Here is a 22163-nt window from a genome sequence, read left to right on the forward strand (position 1 = left end):
AAGTCCAAATGCCAGACCATTGTTCAGATCTATTCTTCACAAAGTACCCAACAAATCCTTACATCAAATGTGCTTGTTTTTCTGGTGGCCAATAGTTCATACAGTCTGAGGAAACATACAGTTGAGTGGTGAACCTTAGAAGATTCCCTTAAGTGCTGTCCTTGGGATCTTGAGTGACCCCCAATTAAGTGCTATCCTTGGGGATGTGCACCCTAGAGCTTCAGCTATGAATCCCTTTGTCCCTATTGTGGCTGCCTTTAGGAAGTGGTATCAAGTGAAATTCTTCCTGGTCTTTGGAGGCACACTCTTAAAAGATATCGTAGGACCCATGGTTCCCCTTTGATTCAATTCCAGGTCATGCTCTGAACAGATTTGTGCTGTGGTGAAGAACCCTGAACCCCCTAGCAACAAAACTACTCAACTATGGAGCAGAGCCTGCAAACCTGTGAACCATAATAAGCCTTTCTTATGCTAATAAATCAGTTGTCTTGTGCTTCACAGGGAAAGAAGCTGTCACAGGACACATTATTCTCCGTCCACAAAGTATGGAGGAAGACATAACCCACTTGAGTGATGAAATCTCTTCTTCAAACACCTTCTACCTGTGTGTTTACTCTTGAAAGCAAATCTGAGTGATTTCCTTTAGGCTTTCTATCGTTAAAGTTTTCCTGCCTGGATATGTTTTTCTGATCATCTTGGAAAAAAAATCCCTAAAGTGCCTTTCACTCTATTAACTTTGATTGTCCAGCATTGAAAATTAATTTTGTAGGCCTCTCAGCTCATGTAGTGGGACAGTTTCATTAGCAGGTTAAATGTGACTTCTTCATTGCTTTCCATATTTTGGTGGCTTTTAATAGAGCAATGGTTTTATAAAAATTCATGGGGCAAAGCAAAGACAATATAACTATGTGGTTATGGGCCTGGGTGGGGGCATCACTTTTCTTCATCTTTGAAAAGCCTGCGTATTCACTAATCTCTTTGATTTTGGGCTTCTTTACACCAGAATGCTCCATTCCCTAAGAAGACGTACCTTGAAGTACATCATTATCTCAATTTGTAATCACAGGCCTTCATCATTGCTGTAGAATACCCAGGCCTTCTCAGATCCTGATGTTTGTGTTTAATCAATACCTATGTTCAGCTTTGATCTGACTTACCGCTGCAATTGTGTTTTCCCAGCTCTACGTGTTTTATTGTGTAGGAATTCAATTGAAAACACCATTCATGTTTGCAAAGAGGACACTATTTTATTATTGGCTAGAAAGAAAAGAAATTTCACACTTTGTATAACCAGCCCTCTCTGGTAGAGCATGATGAATTCTCAGAGTGAGAAACAAATTAACGAGCTGTGGAAAGCAAGGCCATGGGAGACTTTTCGAGGGTCCGGAAATGCTGTCAAATAAGAGCTACTGATTTTTATGTCTCTAAACAACAAGCATCGGATTCATATTTGAAGTGTATAATCTTTACATAAATTGAAGGCATATTGTTGAGAAATATTGGTGATAAAACATGAATGGAACAGATAGAACGATGAGACCAGGCATCTAAGTACTGTTGGGATGGGATTCCAGAGACCTCTATGGGTCTTTCTTCAGTGGCTAGGATATGAGTCAAGATATGGGTGCTCAGAGAGGAGCTGGGGTGGTGGGGTGAGTTGGAAGTATAAGGGCTACAAGGTTGCCACAATGAGTCATCAGGGTGGTAGTGTTTTTGGGTTCGTGATGTCAACAAGCAAAGAATTATTGGGTAAGAAAGCAGTTAGACTCTGAGTCAGGATCTCATCATGTAGCCATGTATTCTTAGGGCTTCCCTGGTGTGTTTATGATGGTAATAACACATCTACCATAGCTCATGTTGGCCTCTAACTTGCTATGTATCTGATGAGACCTTGAACTGCTGATACTGCTGATAGGATTTCCCATGTCTTGTGACTAGAGATGGGTACCACCGTTCCCTTCCCCATTATTTTTTTAATGGTCTGTGAGTTCTGTGCATAGAGACTAGAGTTGTGCCTTTGAGCTTATGAAAAGGTAGAAAGAGAGAAATGTTTTAGGTTGAGGATGGCATATACGCTCTGTTGTCTGCAGATAACACAAAGGTCACACGAGAAGAAGGCTGGCACTAACCGTGATATAACCTGCTTCCAGGAGCAAGTTAAGAGAGGCTAAGTATAGTCTCGAGGCAACTCAGCAGTAGTTTTTAAGATCAATTCTGCTCAATGTTGGAAATTTTATTACAGATTAAAAAAAGGTTTGCTAGTTTACTATACAAACATTGCTTTTCTCTAACATCACCCCGAAGCAGGAGAATACAACAATTCAAAAAACCAAACAATTATTTTGGGGACTGCCATGTTGGTTCTTCTTTCAGCCCACGTAAGCATCTCCTAGCCCTACTTTCAGCTGCCTGCTCTATGTGGTTGGTATTTGTGCTTTGTAGTTTATGTGAAACACATTATGTTCCATACACAGGAATACATACATGCATGCCTATATAAAGCATTTTCCTCGATGCTTCACACCTATCGAATGTAGAGATTCCCAACTTACACCAAGCTTGATGCTCCTTTCCTGCTAGGTGTGTGTTTTGATTTGCTTGATATAAAGGTAACTTTGTAGCATACACCATGCCTTTTGCAGCAGTGTAAGGGGGAAGACATTTTCAGGGCGTTCATCAGTCACTTTATTAGCGGAAAAATAAAATGATGAATTATAGTTTCCAAAGCACACAGGCCATATTGGGAAATGTGTTGAGCAAGTCCCTGAATGTGTATTTATTTCAGGTGCCTGTATATGTAAGAGTTTAGTGAAGTGAACTGACTTCTTTTTAATACCCTGTTGCTTATTGTACCTGACAGAGAGAAGTGAGGCAGGCGAAGATGTGATTATCGTAGATCAAATTCCCGAAACATGCACGTGGCTCCCATTTTTGCCTATTGTAATAAAGAAGCATCTTTATGTAACCAATTAAGAATATACATGACTTTTTAGGATGCAGCAACACACATATAATGAAATGGTCTAGAATTATAGGGCTCTCCTGAAGTTTACCAGATTCAAGATTCATTGGAGAGGTTTCAAAGACATCTGCTTTAATTATAGGAACACGGTTTCTGATTCATTTAATTCCCTCTCCTACCTAAACTGTACATATAAGTGAATTTTAAGAGACTATATAAATAAATTTTTAATTACAAAATGATGTTACGTAATACATTATTAATAATAACCAATAATGCATAATGTTTATGCATGAGTCCATCAGAAAGGGAACTAATGTGTGTTGAGCCTATGAGGAAGCATAATTTGTCCTGAGTTCATGAATGAAGTCACAATGCAGGTTACCAAGTCAAGCACACAGAATGGTTCAGCATGCTATTTAACAGTCAAGAAACAGCTTCTACCTATGGCATGTAAGAGGTATTCGAGATTTGTTCATCACACATCAAGAATTATTTTGCAGCGAGCCATGCGACTGTGAAAGTTGGAACAAATTGACAGTAGTAGCTTTCCCAGGCAGGTGCAGCATAAAAATGGCCTAGAGCCTCCATGAAACATGTATGGTCCTTGCATTTGGGCACACAGAGCTCTTATCTCAGATGCAGTGTAATAGAATTCCCCCACTTGTAGCCAAAAGGACTGGCCAAGTGCTCATTCCCTCTTGTGCTAGCGGTAACAGATTTCTGATATCTCCATGGCCAGCTCCAAGCATTCACTGGTCTCATGGCAAGATTCAAAGAGGCTGCAGTCCACGTCGCAGGTCAAGTTGCAGTCATTGCGTGGATGGTTCTCATCTGAGGCAGAGTAGTACCTGTGTGAGGGACAACACAGGTTGATGCACACCGTCTCACACGTATCGGGGAGCATGAAGAGGCAGTCCAAGAATTGACAGAAGAGACAGGCGAGGATTAGGGAGGCACACTCCTCTGTGTAGAGAGAGAGAAAATCAGTATGTGTGAATCTCTCTCTCTCTCTCTCTCTCTCTGTCTCTCTCTGTCTCTCTCTCTCTCTCACACACACACACACACACACACACACACACACACACACTGCAAATAACGTTTGAGGAGACAGCATTGCTAGTTGCCCTCACATGACCATTGCAACTGCATGTTACATAGGCACATAAAACCGTTCAGGGGCACCTAGGAACGCTATAAATGATAAGGTATGAGCACTGTAAGTGACAAGAGACACAGTGGACAAGCCGGATGGACAGTTCAGCTGGTGAGGTGGCTACTGCACTAACATGAGGCTCTGAGTGCCATCCCAGCACCTGCTTCCATGGATGTGCACATACATACACCTCTGCGTGCTTGGGCTCACCATACGTTTACTGTGACAGGGCACCGAAACGATAATAAAGATGGAAGAGAATTAGTATTAACACATTTGGGAGTGTCAGTCAAATGCAGACAGATGTGGAGATGTGGTCGGTCACCGAAAAGTCACTGTGTTATTTTTATGTATGTGTGCTTACTGGTACAGGCTCTTACGGAAGCCAGAGGCCGACACTGAAGTGTGTTCCTCAGTCCTTTCTCCACCTCATTTTCTGAGCCAGCAACTCTAACTGAGCCTTGAGATTGCTATTCTGGTGGGCTAGTGAGCCTCTGGGATCCACACTTTTAATACAGTATCCGGCTTGACTTCTTTGGCTTGGGCCCTGGGAACCAAACTGGGTCCTTACACTTGCACAGGAAGTACTTCGACCACTGAGCTGCTGCCTTCCCTGCCATGCAAGGTGGTGTGGATGGCTTGTCTGCCCAGCTTCTCCACTCTCATCCCACTTCTTAGTATTTAAGGAATCATGTTATTAACTTGCAGCACATTCTCTATTCATTCTGTCTAATCAAGTTACTTCAAGAGTGCTGTCATTTTTGCCCTAAACCTCTTGATTTCATTTGCCTGTGAGGTGCTGGGAAGGCACTGGATGACTTACTCGTCTTTGCAGCTCTCTGAATGACAACAGGCCTTTCCTATATGCATTAGATCAGAAGCCATTAGAGCTGGACAAGGAAGATCACAGATGTTCAGTTGCTTGTCACCAGGCTTCAGTACACGTTCAACATGGTCTCCCACGAATCTATCACACCCATATTCAAACCTGATCATAGTTCCAAACTTTACTGAAATGCTGTTTAAAATAACCATAGCTTTTTGGGTTGTGTTTTATGTTTAATTCTTGTCGCCATCTTGCCGTAGCCATGGAAAACCTGGATTTTGTATTCAAGTTACATGGAGAACCTCATCATCTCTTCCCAAAGAGGTTTCAATCCTATCAGTTGCCTTTAAGAAAATTGGGTTAAAATTTATTGTGCAGACTTGTTAAAAAAAAACCTGGAACGTGTCTCTGAGGTACTGAAGGTAATTGGTAATTCTAGCCAAACAGCTGTGATGGGTTATAGATTATTATATATTTTTGCTCCATAAAGGGAGTTAGTTAGAATGATGTGGCAGTTCTCTTGTTAAAATTATATCTTTTGTGTGTTTTAGAAGTCTCAAAAAGTAGATATTTTTTGTTTTTTGTTTTTTTACTTTTGGTAAAATAAAAGAGCATGTAATAATTTACACAATCCAATTAATAAGTAACCTGAAGATTTTTGACAGTTAAATGTAAATTCTAGCAGGACTTGGGAGAAATTTCTCCTCCAGATGGATTTACTAGTCTACAAAGTTTGGGTTTCATAAGAAACCATTGTTTTAATCATCATTTTAATATTTCGTGGTTTCCTGACTATAGTATATGACAGCTGCACAGACATACAGAACAGACTTCCCTTAGCAGTAGACAAGCTGAGGCAGGAGGACCAGAAGTTCAAGGCTGGCCTTGAATACAGTCACATGCTTCTAAGCCTGGAGTTTTCTTTTTATGTGGGTGCTGGTAATCCAAACTCAGATCCTCACGCTTGCTTGCCAAGACTTTATAGAGGGACCCAAACACCAAGCACAATTTTATTCTCTAATTGTTCAAAAACTGGGTTATCTTAAAGGAAGGGAAAACTTAGAAGTTAAGGAGCAAATATTTTAAAGAATGCTGCTTTGCCCTGTTCAAAGTTCTAACATGAATTCTGAGTGTAGGTGCATAGCAATCCTCTTCCTTCCTGCTTCTCCAACACTCCGCCTTTCTTTTCAGAAATGTGGTGGTTTCAGCATGCACGAATTCGTGCAGGCACACACACACACACACACACACACACACACACACACACACACACACACTATGACTTTTATGATGACTTCGATGGCCATGCCCCAGCATTTATAGCACAGGCAGCCCTCTCCTGAATACCTCTGTGGCACGCGTACTCCTTTCTCTGCCAGGCTGGTTATATTTTTATTCCCTTAGCACCAGCTTCCAGCATATGGCCAACTCAGTAATCTCTCCTAAGTAACCACCAGCCACCCACAAAAATTCAGGAGTAAGTTCGTTAATAGTTCAGGGACTCTATTCTGCCCAGGCCTTTCCTGAAGAGTGTGTGTCAAAGGTCTAGGATATGTAGCACACAACTTCATCAGATTTCACGCATGCCAACTCCACCTTTATCAGGTCAAGGTAGAGAAGTTATTCTCAGCAGAAAATACTCCAAGCAAATTCTAGACACACTTCCTCAGACTGGAGCCTCAAGAGACTTACATACGGTTGTGATCTTACAAAAATCACCCCATTGAGTGGTATCCTCTATACATCAAGCTGAAAGTTTGGGTTGGATGTGGGTAGAGCATGAATCATGGTGGCTGTAAGATTTAAAGTTGGTGATTCTTACTAGAGTAGGAAAAGCCTGCTTGTAAAATGGCTTTGTAATTTCAGGAGGGCATATGATCTTTTGGTTCAATTGCATTTGCAGCTGACAAACTCTGGAGGCCTCTGCTTCTGGTGCACACCATAGATTTTATTTACCCAAAGAGTTTGGTCCTAATCCTTTGGCTGAATTGGCATTTGTTTCCTTCCATCTTCTATTTTACACGTGAGAATAGAACTGCCTCCCACACCCCTGTTTCTAACTCTGTCCCGTTTATTTGGTTATAAAAGACAGCGCCTCTTGCCCAAGAAAACCACGGGAACATTAATGAATTGCAAACAGATTTTTCTGAACTTTCAAGTGTGCACTGTACTTTCCTAGAGGGCATATTAAAAAATACTACATCAACAGGTTGAACTCTTTTGCATATGGCCATTTTGTTTGCACAAAAGTAATTTGAGTGGTTCAGACGAAATTTTACAACTGTTTGAAGAGTCCAGGTCTTCCCGTTCTCCAAATTGAGTATAGTTTTTCTTCCCTTGTACCTTTGTGGGCTGTAGTATTTAATAAACATGACATCGAGAGGCATAGCTCGTGATTAATGTCCCCTCTTCTGGCCAGTTGAGAAGAGTAGCATACCATGAATCCAGCTGACCATGGTTAGGTCATGCGCAGTGTCTCCTGAACATACTGCTTACTAATTCCAGGTCCTATTTTGTACCTCCCTCTTCTTTATGGCACACAGTTGCTCCCTCCCAGCTTGCTCCTGTGGATGGCAGCACCTTGATGAAGTCACTTGATCATCACTAGTCATTGTGCCTCTCCTACTCCCTGAATGCAGTTATCAGTCTTACTGCCAGCTTCCTGCCTGGTTCTCTCACGTGTGGCCTTGTCAGTCTGCTTACCGACTGTGCTATCGGCACCGTGTTTGAATCCCAGCATTTGAACGGGGCCTAGCTCGAGACCTTTGCATGTTGTATGCTCTCTCTTGGTGGTAGCTTTACCCAACTCATGCTCAAAACCTTGGATTCTTTGCTTGAAACACCTTCCCTCTAAATGAGCCGCATGCTCAAACACAGACCGCTTGCCATCTCTCACTGGATCAATCAGTGAATGAGACTAAGTTGAAAAGGAACGATGCTGAGAGAGTGTCACCTACCACCCTGAGTAGAGGTAGAGCCCCGATTCTTTCTAGATCCAACGTCTGTACTTAGAATCCACTGTTCCATGTGCCACCTAAAGCCAATTCACAGCCCTCCGTGGTTCACGTGAGTCGCAGGCAGCTCTTAGCAAGACTGGATTATAGACGTAGTACCCGGACTCAGAGAATTTAAAGCGCCATGATCCAGGAACCTCGGCAAGTGGTGGGGTAGTTGGTACACAAACTCAGGACTTTCTGGATCTTTGAAGTAGACCTGGCTACGCTTTCTCACGCTTTCTGCCAGGCGTGAGCCTTTGGAGAACCAAGTCCTTTTCTTATTCACAAGGCTGGCAAAATAGGTGGTCAGGTCATTTCCATGGCTACTGTCTAGCTTCAACCAATGGGAGGCATCCAAAGAAACCTAGGATGGTGGGGGAGAAGGAAGGAAACCTAGGGTCTTTCTGCTGCCTTATCCAAGCTCTGCATATTGCCATGGGTGTTTGATGTGTCACCCCACCACTGATCTCTCTCTCTCTCTCTCTCTCTCTCTCTCTCTCTCTCTCTCTCTCTCTCTCTCTCTCTCCCTCTCCCTCTCCCTCTCCCCCTCCCCCTCCCCCTCCCTCTCCCTCTCCCTCTCCCTCTCCCTCTCCTCCCCATGGTTCTGAATAAAATCAGAATCAGGTACTGTCTGGTACTGGTTAGTTGCTAGATATCTCTGAGCTCAGTACAGTGCTGGTCTAAGGAGCACAGGGTAGGTAGAGCCTTCTCATGATGTGGATTTCTGGGTCACTCCACTGTTTGCAGCACTGACCTTTTCAACTCACTTAGCACCTTTGCAACAAGTTCCTTGTACAGGAAATCCTCTTTATTGAACCACCTGGCACCCCTGGCATCATCTCTAATTACTGCTGTCAAAACGTCCGCCCTGACTCCTAAACCTGGAATAAAGGCAGTAGGAGATGATCCAAGACCCGCAGGCCAAACTGCCATAGCTGTATTTGGCTGTGAGCAAGAAACCTTGGCAAATCCCTTCTGAGGGTTGTCTCAAGTCCTTTCTATTCCCCTAGGGTACTTTCAAGCTGGAATGTGCTAAGTGATGATACTCTAATAACACAGAAGAATTAAGGCAGCTTCGAGGTGCTAAGCATTCTGCTGGGGATTGGCTAATTAAGAGGGAGAATGTGTCTCATTAGAAAGGCTCATGTTTAATTATAGTGGAAATGATAACGAAGCCAAGACTTTCCGCATGTGTACCTGGGGTCAGCCTCATGGAGTGAGCTTTCTGCCTCACTACATGATTTCCCCACACAGGAAGAATGGAACCAGAGGCCTCTGCTGTTGCCAATTGTAGCTCCTGAGGGTTTTTTTTTTTTTTTGAATTTCAGAAACACTCTCTTGCTTCCTTGGCAGTCATTAAACAAAGTGTCACAAGTGTAGTTCTTACAGAGACTGACAGACAAACAAGCTCACCCATTTCTCTTCTACAACAACATAGAAAGAGAATGAGACCAGATGACCCTGGCCCCAAAGAAGTGCCTCGGTGTATCCATATGCTGCCACAGACAGATTCTTAACACAGTAGCACCAACTGACCACTGAAGGGTCTAGGTCCAAAAGCATAAAAACTGGCTTCCCTCCCCCCAGCATTAAGCTCTTCATAAATACATCTGTGATGTAGAATTTGAATAAATAAAGTGTGACTGAACGCCTTCATCCAGCGGGGCTATCATCCCTGATGTTATCAATTTTAACAGCTCCTTAAATATGTCAAGATCTATTTAAGCTCAGACAAGCACAGCTAACATCCACGTCACTCCTTTAGAAGTAGAATGACTAGATTTGGGTGATACTTGGTAAATTTGTGCTTATGTTTTTTTCTGAGCAAATGAACTGAAATAATTATAAAATTGAAACACTTTATAAGGTGACACCACTACACTTAATTGTATGAAATTTACAGGGTAGAAAATGTAGTCATTTTATTCAGCAGCCCATGGTGTAATTAAGACTATTCTTTGAAGGCATCTTGTATTTATGAGTTTCTCCTTCCACCTGGATGAGATGTCTGAAATTCAAAATTATACATCAATTAGGCTTATTTCCAGGATTACTTTCTCAGGAGCCTGTTATCAAAGGTGGTGTGTGCCCCTGGCTTCCTTTTCCGAATGATGTTTTTTGAGAGTAGGGGATTAAGGACCTAGGAGCAGATGCATGCATAGTACCCTGGGTGTGTTTTCCATTCTCTTCTGGAAAGAGACCACACATGGCAAACCATTGCTACGGACAAACTTCTGGAATGGAGACTGAGTTTCAGTAAAGACCCTTTTAAGTCCCCAGCAGAGCATATCCTGTGGACTGTGTTAATGGATGCAAGACATGCTACCATATCTGCCTGTGCAAGCCTTTCCACCCTGTACTAAGTGGGGGTGATACATTATAGACATGAGTACCTAATCATATATTCCCCTGCACTCGGTTAGAGTTTTGAAAATAAATTAACTACAAATGCCACAAAAGAAGGCACCGGCTTCTCTGCTCCCTTTCTGTTTTCCCTGTTCTCCTGATAGACATTTCTGAATTTGTCTCAGAGAGAGCAGTAGCCCCATGTCTCAATTTCTGTACCATTACATGAATTACTATCAAAACTCCCTAAAATGAGGAGAGGCTGACCGAACTGTTTATTTCCTTGCTGGTTGGCATAATGCATGTTCTTTGTTTGGCTTTGGTTCATTTTATTTTATTTAGCATGATTAGTAAGACTTAGTGTGAATCTTTTCATTTTCTGCTTTATCCAGGTACCAAAAGTTCTTTCTTCCCTGAGGAGATGTTTTTCCACACAAAGGGAGCAAGGAAGGGTAGCTTATGACCTACATCTTCAGCTTAAAACCTGAGTTTTCTAGGTCTGACTGGTCTCAGTCACCTCAGGTAATAAACATCTTTATTCACACATCCTTTTGGTTCCCCTTCGCTCCTTTGAGCAGAAGAAATCTTACTTTTTCTCACATGAGGCTTTTAAGAATTAGTCTCTTTTTAAACAGTTTCCCCCTCTTTCCCTGAGAATAGGAGACACGAGATTTTATGCTTCTCTCGGGGTTCCGAACTGGACAGAGGGACGCTCTGCCAGGGACATTGTGTCTGTGTGTGTGTACTAAGACGGTTCCTAATTCTGGGACCATTACTCTGATACTTACAACTCGCAACAGCTACGCCTCCCCGGTAAAACCCTGGAATGCTCTGCTGTCAGAATGATTTGCTTAAAACTACTCCCTTGCTTACTTCAATGTCCGCCCTTCATCTTTGCCGAAGCTAAACTTTAGTATCGTCCTAGACTGATGCACTGGTCGACAGGTCAAAGTTGGCCCAAAGACACAAGGAGATGCCTTGTGTGACAGAAAGTCAATAGAAGGCATTTCTAATATTAAAATTTTTAGAACTTTTATGCAACGTCCTTAGTTTCTACCTATTTTTAGAACACTTCAAGATCGGGCATCTCAGCTGGGTATAATAACACACGTCCTTGATCCCAGCACTTGGTGGACTCCAGAGGCAGGTAGATCTCTGTAATTTTGAAGCCACCCTGGTCTGCATAGTGAGTGGGTTCCAGGTCAACTAGAGTTACATAGAAAGACCCTGATTTTAAAAAAAAGGAAAGGAAGGAAGGAAGAAAGAAAGAAAGAAAGAAAGAAAGAAAGAAAGAAAGAAAAGAAGGAAGGAAGAAAGAAAGGAAGAAAGAAAGGAAGAAAGAAAAGAATAGAAAAATCTGACAAGTCTAAATCCTTTGTTTCTTCTGATTTGAGCTGGGTGAAGGAAGTGATTCTCTTCCTTTCTCTTCCTATCTCTCCCTCTCTCTTCCTGTCTCCCTCTCTACCACCCCCCCTCTCACACACACACACATTCCATGCTCAAGAAATATCTCAGTTGTCATCCTCATGAACACTGCCCACCTCCCTTGAGTCAGGCTCTGCTATGGACTTGGAGCTTACAGAGTAGTCTTGATTGGCTGAAGGTGAGCCCAGGGGTACGACTACTACTTCTGCCTCGTTAGTGCTGGGATTACAAACTCACCGCTACACTGGCTTCTTCACGTGGGTTCTGGAGGTCTAGCTTTACAACCTTGTGCTTGAGAGGCAAATCTATGGCTAACCCAGCCACCCCTGAGAAGTGATGTTTTAATGATCCTTAGTGGAAGTCTTCCTCAGCTTCCCACAGTCCTCACTATCCCCTCATTACCCTACTTCATTAGTCACATTCTTTCCTGGCAAGCCTTAACCAACCAAGTCTGTAGTCTCTGCTTTAAGTATCCATATCAGCATTTGCATAAGACAGAACATTTGCAATACATGGTGGAAGACTCTCTTTTTCCTCTCAAAAACTGCAATCATAAGGAAAGTTAAAGTCCAATTTCTATGTGGCAGCTTCTGTATTAGGTGCTTTATGTACACTGCTCCAACTGAGCCCCGCACTGGCCAGTAGTTCGTTACTAACTCTGGCGTCTAACTAAGAGACTAAGATCAGGAGGTTACAGCATAAAGGTCAAACTCTAAACTGCCCTCTTCTATCCAATTAATGAACGTCAGAAGCATGAGGTAAGTTAACGTAGTGACAACAGGACTTTTATTACAAGCTTTCTCTATTTTTTTTTACATTTAACAATGAATTATGACATCAGAGGAGATCATGTCCAGGGTTAATTTCAATGCAACCATAGGCAGATTTGGAATACTACCGAACTTTTGAGTGGCTCATGCGATTGTGAAATTTCTCTGAGTTAAACTTCATTTACCATGGCACAAGATCCATGAGCTTGAACTTCACTGTTTGGCACCAAATTAGTGTGAAACCGGCACGTGGGGTAGATTGGTCTATGGCTGCACTGTATCAGAACACCTAGTATCAGAATTACCTATGAGAGTAAACCCTTGTTCAGAGATTGTTGGTATAAACAGCTGGGTATTTAATGCAATCTCTTTTTTATTTGTGTTTGGGGGTGGGGACTTGTATATGTGTGTAGAGGCCAGAGGTCAACCTTGAGAGTCATTCCTCAGGTGGAGCCTACGTTGATTTTTGAGACAATGTGTCTCACTGGCCTGAACCTCACCAAGTGGGCTAGGATGGCTGGCCAGAGAGGCCCAAGGATCTGGATGTCTCCAATCTTCCCAGGGATGGGATTAAGATGGTCTAGAACTGCAAACTTCTTTATGTGGGTTCCGGGTATTGAACTCAGGCCCCCATTCTTACATAGCAAGTACCATCTCTAATAATCGATTACTTTCCCACTCTGTTTAAGCCCCATACGCTTAAAGTAACAGGCAGAATGGTCTCATTTCTGAGAAAAGAAGTTTTTATTTGATTTTACTGGTTTTCCAACCCCATCTGAGAATGCTGTTCTGGTCTGAGCTATTTAAAACGCAAAGCCTCTGATTCCCAGCTCTGAGCGCAAACACTTTGCCAAGCACCTCCTAGCTACAAAGTGACCTTGACACATGTCATTCAGCAGGGTTTCAAATCAAAGTCATCCTCTTTAATATTCATAAAGACTGATATTTTCTTTCTAACGGCATATGTAGTGATTTTACAAGGTCTGGGGTTGGGAGCTTTATTTAGAGACGGGATGTATTCTGAGAAACCTACCGTCAGGGTCTCTCTGATGAACTGAAGTATTAGTTTGGAGGTAGGGAAATTTCGTTTGGCATTCTTCGAGGGAAGAGAGTGAAGTGCTCGATCCTGACAGGTTTTTCTCGTTGGGGGTTTCCTGGGCTGGTCCATCTGTGATATTGAATTCGGATACTGAATTTATACCGATAGCATTAATAGGTTTCTCATCGGCATGCTTTTCATTGGTGAGTTGCGTATCTAGATGAAAAAAGAAAACACACATACACACACCCACTGTGATCTAAGAAAGGACATTTGCAGGAAAATTTACATTTTTACACTTCAAGAGGATAAAGTCCCTCGACTGGGACTGAAACATTACCGAGCAAGGTTATTTTGAGAGAGAATTGAAAAGTGCAATCACAAACTTTTCTTCATACTATAAATTTCATATTAATTTGAAACATATTTTTCTAGGATCCGTTTTTAGGGTGGTGAGTTAGGCAAATCAAAGAATTCATTCACTAGATCAACAAGATGCTGCTTTGTGGTATCAGCCCCGTAGTAGACTATGGACGTGAGAAGCCAGGTGATTCTGATAACTTCCAATGGTCTCAATAAGTTCACTGTTCATCCTGCAGTGTTGTTTTCATTTGCACTAACCTCATTTTCCTTATATGTAGGAGAAAAACAAGCCATGTGCAGATGAACAGTCTACAGACTCGATCTTCCTCTGCTGTCAGGGAAAGCCCGGCAGACATCCTGTCCCACGTTCATACATGGGTTGCTTTGATGTAGCGACTGGCATTTTATAGAGGCCTATTCATGTGATGGCTTTTCTGGCTTTGGGGTCGTCTGGGGGGGGCACATAACTTATTGTACATAGTCAATGGGGATAACCAGGGTTCAGGAAGCTCCTGGCAATATCCTAGCCAAGACTCTAGTTTAAAGAGGCAATGGGAAAGTTGAAAAAGCCATGACCTCATTCCATGTAATAAAGACAAGTTTGTAAGTAGAGTCAAAACTGGACTGAACATTGGGATTCAGTGTGCCCATCACAAGCGCATCAACCTTAGCAACTGGGGGTGTGTCAAGGAGCATTCTATCCGGCTGTTTCAGAGAGAGGCTGAAGCTGGATGGCAGCTTGAAATCGAACATAGATAGCTACATCTGTAAACAAAGTCAAAGACAAACACAAGAATACGTTCTTAGGTACAGCCCAGGCTTGTCCCAGGGACATCCTCAGATGGTGCTATTGAGAGATGAAAAGACATGTTTAGGAATCCCATTCCTTATCGAGTCTAGGGCTTGGGCTGACTCAGTGGGACTTGAGTGAGGCTGACATGACTGGAGAAGCACACCCAGCTTAGTGTGGAAATTCCACTTTTTCTAAGTCCATGTTTATGGCCTGTTTCAAATTGGCCTTTTCTTTTACAGGAATGTGATTCCCTGAAACTTCTATAGTGTCCAGTCAGCTGAGAAATCTAAAGTTGCTGACCTGTTCAAAGCTTGGATATCACTCTCCCCAGCAGCCCAATCAAATCACCCTCCCTTGGGGACTTGACTGAAACTTTTCAGGTGACCCCAACCTGCAGATGAGTCTGGGAGTTCTAAGGAGTTCTGCTTTAGGAAGAGGAAGAAAGAGAAAGAACAACCCACAGACTTGTCAATCAGGGATTCTCAAAATCCAGGTTGAGATGGTCTCTCTCTCTGAAGGCTTGAACTGGGAGAAGACCAAACAGTCTGCCACACACAGTCATCTTGGGCCATTTTTGTTTCTTTCCGATTTTCCAAACAGCCTTGGTTTTTGACAATGTTTAATTTTTATTCCCTTTCCCATATGCTGTTGGCTTTAAATCCCTCGGTAGTGGTTTAATCCACCCTAGAAAAGATTGGCAGAAGTAGGGGTTCAGGAAAAACATCTATTGTTGACAGCAATTAATGTGGTATCGAATGCTGCATGTAGAATAGAATTGGCTCTACACACTGGCCAACTCTAGATTCCTCCAACTCAAGAAATACTCGCCATGTTAATAACACAATGACATTGGCCATCGTCATGGTGAAAATAAAGGTTTATTTTCTTTACTTGGGTATAAAGGAATTCAACCATCAGCCACTTTCCCACTAAGATGAATATTTAAATACTGTCTTCAATTGCTTAGCATTGTCAAGATTTTTGAGTCAGACAATGGATACATAAGGGCACGTTCTCATCTTCTATTAGGAGACACTTAGTTGTACTTTGTCTCCCTAAGCTACGACAATTAAAAAAATTACCATTTGCACTGTCAGATTTCTCTCCTGGGACAAATTGCTCAGGCTGAAACCACTGCTTTGTACACATACACATGTATGTCTTCCATTGTAGACCAAGCCTTACATTCTTGTTAATATAGAAGGTCATGTCAAGATTCCTGTTTGAAAGTGTCTAGGAGATCGATATTGCTGTTGACTTCTTTTACGACATGGGGAAAGTAAAAGTTAGTACTACTAGGTGAATCTTTAGAGTTAAAATTGAATCAAGCAGATGCTTGAGAAGTCTCAAGGTTTAGAACTTTCACTTCAGTAAGTTGCCCAAGGACTCCTCTGTAGTCAACTGAGATCTGAATCTAGGGACTGCAAAGGTTTTGTTCTTATTTTTGTCTTTTATAAATATTATATCGGTCCCTAAAGTATTCTTTGCCTCTACCTCAAGTCTTTTAGTGGCTGAGACTACACATAGGCAATGAATGTCTTCTGTACCTTAAGACTTGAGATGCAGGGGTTTAGGATTTAGCTCAGTGGTAGAGTGCTTGCCTAGCAAGCGCAAGGCCCTGGTTTCGATCCTCAGCCCCGAAAAAAAGAAAGGGGTGGGGGGGGGAGACTTGAGATGCATTAATACACCTTAAAGCCAGTCTTGCAAATAACTGAGCTCCACAGACCTCCTTTTTCTGCATGGCCAAGTATGGCTGATTTCTTGAGCACTTGAATAATGACCTGTTCAGCTCTAGCCACTGTGTGCTGTGCATTCAAAGTCAGCGCAGAAAAGAGCGGATAGCAAACCATGGTGCCTACAGACATTTCAGCAGCTCTTTGCCTAACAGACTTCCTTAACAATCAGTTCAAATTACCACACACAGTCAGACTGCATGTAATTTAAATTGCCTTTGCACAAAGTAATTCTGTAACAACAACAAAAAAAAAGTTGGATAGAGGCTACTGGATGTAAAAACATGCAGCGAGCACAGTTTTCAGCCAAGTGGTATATGATTCTCTTTTTAATTTTGCGACAACTTTTTTAAGTACAGCATTTTTTAAGTATAGCATTTTGAATGTAAGTGGTTTGCTACATTAAGCAACCATTTGGAGCACACCAGGTTTGCGCAGAGAGGATTTTATGGAGAATTTAAACTGCCATTCATAAAGTTATTTTAACTCTATATCTCTGTTTATATTTTTATTTTTTTAATCCCCCAGTGGGAACTATCTGATGCTCATTAAAAAATCATCTGACACACGCAGAATTCAGAACCCAGTCTGTTCAATCCGGAATTCTGACATCTGAAGTGAGTCACATTTCTTTTTTTTTTTTTTTTTTTGGTGGTGGGGGGTGAATGTTACTGACAGCTTCCTTCTTTTTTATAGCGGGAATGCTAACAATAATTCCCCCAGATTTCTTCCTTTACAGTGTTATTTGACATTGTCTCCAAAGTATTAAAAAGCAGCCTGGGCTAAAAGGAGGAACACAAGGAAAAGTGGTATCATATCCTTTGCGCAAGTTGGTATTTTAGAATTAAATAAGGAACCCGTGAAACTATATTTGGGCCGTTATACATAGTTCCTGACATTAACATGGAGAAAATAAATTTTCTGCCCCTAAAATACAAACCAAAATTGGGACAAAAATTAGGAGCTTCTCTATAGTTCTTAGAAAAAAATTTAAAGTGTATCTTGAAAGTCATTATAATAGAAAAAAAATCCTGTTTGGGTTAGAAGTAATTGCAAGAACCAGTGGGCATAAACTAGGCAACAGTAAGACAGACAGTTAATTAATTTTTTATTACTGCTGAGCAAATGTTATTAATTTAATTCAATTAACATTTATTGAGCACCCACATGTAATGGATGAATCAATGTGACAGCGGCCATTCACGTGTTTACTTTAAGTTATTAAGGAGACATTTCAGTGGTTTTCCTTTTTGCTCAGTGAATGTGACTTGATCATTTTTGTTTCCATATATTCTCTATGCCCGTAACACAAGAAATATGGGTAGCAGTTCTTTCTACCTGGCTCCTCACTGGAGTCTTGTTGATATTATTTTCTTCTTTCATTATTGTTTCCTTCCCCTCCCTTCCTGTCCCTTTCCCCTGACCTCTTCTTTTTTTCCATTTATTTTTCTGACTCACCATCTCTTTCTCTTTTATTCATTTTGTTACTTCCAGACCCACTCTTCTATTATTCCTTAAGACTTGACCCTTGCTCTTTCCCTCCCTCCCTCCTTCCTTCCTCCCTCTTTTCCTGCCTCGTTTCCTTCCTCCCTCCCCCTCCCTCTTTTCCTGCCTCCCTTCCATCTTCCCTTCCTCCCTCTTTCCCTACCTCTTTGCTTTTCTCCCGTTTTCCCTATCTCCTTTGCTTCCTTCCTTTTCCCTTATCTAAGGTAGCATTTGTCCACACTCATAACTTAGGCGTTGATTCTGCGGAGTTTGCTTCTAAATCTATTCTATGAGCCAGTTCCCCGCTAGACTGCATTTGCTGAGTGTAAATTCCATTTCACTTGTTGTTCATCACTGGAGAATTCAGAGAAAAAAATGACAGTGTATTGGTTCTCTAAAGGTCTGTGGTCACCACAAATCACAGTCTCATGATTGCAACGGACTTTTAGATCCTTTATTTAGGACACCAGCCACATCTTTTCCATTTAACAGCCTATTTTACTAAGTCCTTCATCTCACTGAAGTGGGTAACTCTACCTATCCCTGGAGAAACCACGGCTTGATTTCTTTTCCTTGTATGGTCATTGTTCCAATTATTTAGACTTGAAACTAGTCTTTGTCTGGTCCCTTCCTTCCACTGGTGATTTAGACGTTCCCATTGATTCCTCTTTCAAGATATCTCTCTTTCCATTCCCATAACTGCTCCTGCACCTTCCGATCTGGACCCTTCTCTTTAAATCGCTGTGTACTTTGGTTGTGGGCATCTAACACGGGGCCTTGCACCCTCTAAACAGATGCTCTGCCATCGAGCTGCATTTTAAGTCTTTGCACGGGGTCTCACTGTGTAGTTCAGATGGGCATTGAACTGGCCACCCGGCCGTCTCTGCTTGCCAGGTACTGAGATTTCAAGTGTGGACCGCTCGGCCTCGCTGTGGAAAGTTTCCACGCCATTATCAAAATAATGTTCTAAACTCCACCTTCTGATGAAAATATTCCTTTAAGAAGGACACAAAATCAAGGCAAGCCCTCCCCCCCAAACACACACACACACACACACACACACACACACACACACACACACACGCACGCACACACACGCACGCGCGCGCGCGCGCTAATGGCTCACTGTTAGTTGGAAGATGTTCTAGTCTCTTAGTCCCGATACCTTTTCCATTCTGTTGCCAAGTTGTTTGTTGAAGCAGGCAATACCTTGGTAACAGTTTCACCTGTGAGGCCAACTCCTGAAGCCTATCTGAAAATTTTAAGATAACCCTTTAAGGTAGACTGAGTTTTAATTTTATTTCTACATCAATACACTGAGAGAGTGCATTTCAAATGCAAGGGCCATTATTTAAGCTGCAACTGAATTATATTTTCCCTTGGACTTGAACTACCACCTAGAATTTAGTAGTGTGATTATCTGTGGGTGAAATCAGATCAAGGTAAATAGGTGACATTTCAAGGTATAAACCACCAAACCGTTCACAAATTATTGTGGTTAGGAAGAGTAGTTCATCAAAGTGACCCTGTAGGGGAAAAATTAATTTAGCTGGGCATGGTGGTGCATGCCAATAAGCACAGAATTTGGGAGGCAATGCAAAAAGAGAAGGTATTAAAGAACACATACACATCCCTGTCTCCAACCAGTATAGAAGTGCATAACATATATATTATATTTTCTGTATTTTATATATTTTTATTCTGGCCCATGAAGAACTTTATAATGTCCATGCTAATTTTGGCATTTGCACTCACTGTTAGGCTGTCTATATTTTCCACAGCTTGGTCAGTAAAACACATGCTATTCAAAACATCAGAAGTCACAGAACAAGATCAAACCTGGTGAAAATTATTAGGACCTGAATCTTTATTTTTTTACATTTGCATTTTCTTTGGGTACTTGAGGCAGGATCCCACTCCACAACCTAGTCTGGCTTCCAACTTGGAATCTGTTAGCCCCAGCCTCTTAAGCAGTTGGGATTACAGGTGTGTGCTGACACACAGGACGTTCTTATTTTCATATTCAGTAACATTGGGAAAGTAATTCAGTAGAGAACAAAGCAAAACTAAGATGTCACATTTCACCCTGACCCAGCAGCAAAAGCTGCTGGATACTCGGAGAAGGCGGATTTTCAAGGAAAACCCAATTTTTGTTTTCGATTGTGGAACTGAGGACAAAAAACTTCCTACAGACACCCCACCTGTTTAAAGAGAATGGGAGTAAGACATTAATTATTTGACGGCTGCTGGCTGCTAGATTGGATAAGGCAAAGCCTTGGATTCAGTCAATCGAACTTCGGGACAGAATAAATGAGACACGTGTAGCTGGCTTATGGTTTTTTCTCTCTAATTCTCTCACAGCCTTTAAAGACTTTCCAATAAAAGCAGCGGCATTATGTATCATTGGTTTGGTTTGTCTTCTTCAGCCTCAGAGACATACGATGAAATGTTTATCAGGGGTCTGAGGAGGTGACATTTTAAAGCCCCTTCAATCAGCCTTAGTGAATCTTTTTGAAAATGTGAGTGGAAAACCAGAAGTATATTATTTCTTCAGAAATAATAGCAGTGACTGTTCAAGGTGAAAAGGATTAAGAGGTGTGTGTGTGTGTGTGTGTGTGTGTGTGTGTGTGTGTGTGTGTGAGAGAGAGAGGGGGGGGGCGGGGGGAGAGAGGGAGGGAGCAGGGGGGAACATAGAGAATTGCAATGGCTCCAGGCTACCCCCACAACTACAGTTTCCCAGCTTTGGGACTGTGTCCTTTTGGTTTTGCTGCTGTTGATGGCGTCTCTTCCTTTTGTGCTTAACTGCCATGTGTAATCCCCTTGTTCTTCTGCTCACTGCCACATGTTGCCCAGTAGGCAAACCTTGGCTCATGATATACTTTTATAGCTAGGTTGTGAGCCAGTAACAAGGAGCAGTGCAGACCTAAGAGGCGTTTGAATCTTCTTCCGACATGAAAACAGTTTGCAATTATGAGTCCCCATTTCATTTTTATGCACTTACCTCTAGTTTAATGTTTTAAAGTAGTGTCTCAGGAAATAAAGATGATGTTACCCAAGGAAAAAAAATAGCAAGCGGCTTTTATGGTTCCATGTACTGGGTGGCTAATGAGTTTAGGGCTCTGAAAAAAATGAATCAAGCCAATCAGGCTATAAACTCAGGCATAAGCACTGGATCACATACATCTGGGTTTTTCACTATTAGCGTTTAATATAAATGGTAGACGATCAAGCTCTCCTGAAAACATTCTCTACTAGGTTAAAGTTGTATCTGTCAGTGTCTTTATCCCAAGTCCTTGAGTGTGGGTTAAGGTTTCTTAGCCACACTGTGGCATATCCAGCCCACAACCATCTGATCTGGTAGAGAGAGTACTGTCACTGCCTGTGGATGAGGAGGCAGGTGAAGAAGGTTCCAGTGGGTCCTCCCAGGTTCACAGATGCCAGAAGCAGAGCTGCTGTAGGTATCTATCTGTGCCTCGGTTCTCACTGTCATCCAGGCTTGTTTTCTAGACGACAGCCGTAAGATGTGCCAATCAGATTTTGGGCTGTTTGCAGAAAGACTCTTTCCTTGCTGACTGCCTTTCTTCAAGGTTCGATCTTGCTGGCGTGTGATGAGGGGACACACCTTAGCTGTATTCAAGGCAGAGCTGGGTAACTAATGGTTGGCTTTTACAAACTGACTCCGAGCCTAGTTGAGAAGCTGCCTGTACCTGCTGTCCAGTCCCAGTGGAAACCCTCATCAGAGCTCTTTAACTTTCTGCTGCCGTGACTGTCCTGGATGGTTCTTTCTTCTTCCTTTTCTGCTGTGATTCCTGAGGGATGCACGCTCCAGCAGTGTCTGGTGGAAAGCATGCGTTCCCTGCTTTTCTGCTGATTGATAAGCTGAGTGACAATTGGAAAGTGGGTCTCTCAACTTTCAGGGGACAATGGACTCACCTCTTGGGGAGGTATTCTGGATTCAACTCTCTTGCCTTTGTCTTCATTCTGAGTGCCCAACGAAACTGATCCTTGTCAGAGTTTATATAGTTCTCTAAGAATATAGTTTTTATTAACATTCTTGCTATGCTTTTACCTGGTAAAGATTATCACATGTTGAATAGATTATAGTTAGAATCCTAATATATTAATGTATATTAAAAGAACCAATTAGTGTACTTTATGGCATAAGCTACCATCTGAATATAAATAAAAACTCATTCTTCTAAGAATCTTGTCTGTAGTATCTTATCTCAGACTCCCGGCAGCCCTGTGGTGGTACTTACTGCAAATAAC

General features: G+C 42.1%; 1 protein-coding gene across 1 annotated transcript in view; it reads right to left on the minus strand.

Moving 5' to 3' along the window:
• Positions 1 to 1225: 1225 nt before the first annotated feature.
• Mdfic2 (MyoD family inhibitor domain containing 2) overlaps positions 1226 to 22163 on the minus strand; it is a 102465-nt gene continuing 81527 nt past the window's right edge. Inside the window, exons 3-4 of the mRNA XM_087659582.1 lie at positions 13515 to 13736; positions 1226 to 3928 (exon numbers count right to left, since the gene is read on the minus strand). Coding sequence (XP_087515708.1) covers positions 3669 to 3928; positions 13515 to 13736 — 482 coding nt within the window. The 3' untranslated portion in view covers positions 1226 to 3668. The remainder of the gene's footprint in view (positions 3929 to 13514; positions 13737 to 22163) is intronic.

The sequence above is a fragment of the Rattus norvegicus genome, chromosome 4 (genome assembly GCF_021556685.1).
Source record: "Rattus norvegicus strain SHRSP/BbbUtx chromosome 4, alternate assembly SHRSP_T2T, whole genome shotgun sequence".
Lineage (NCBI taxonomy): Eukaryota > Metazoa > Chordata > Mammalia > Rodentia > Muridae > Rattus > Rattus norvegicus.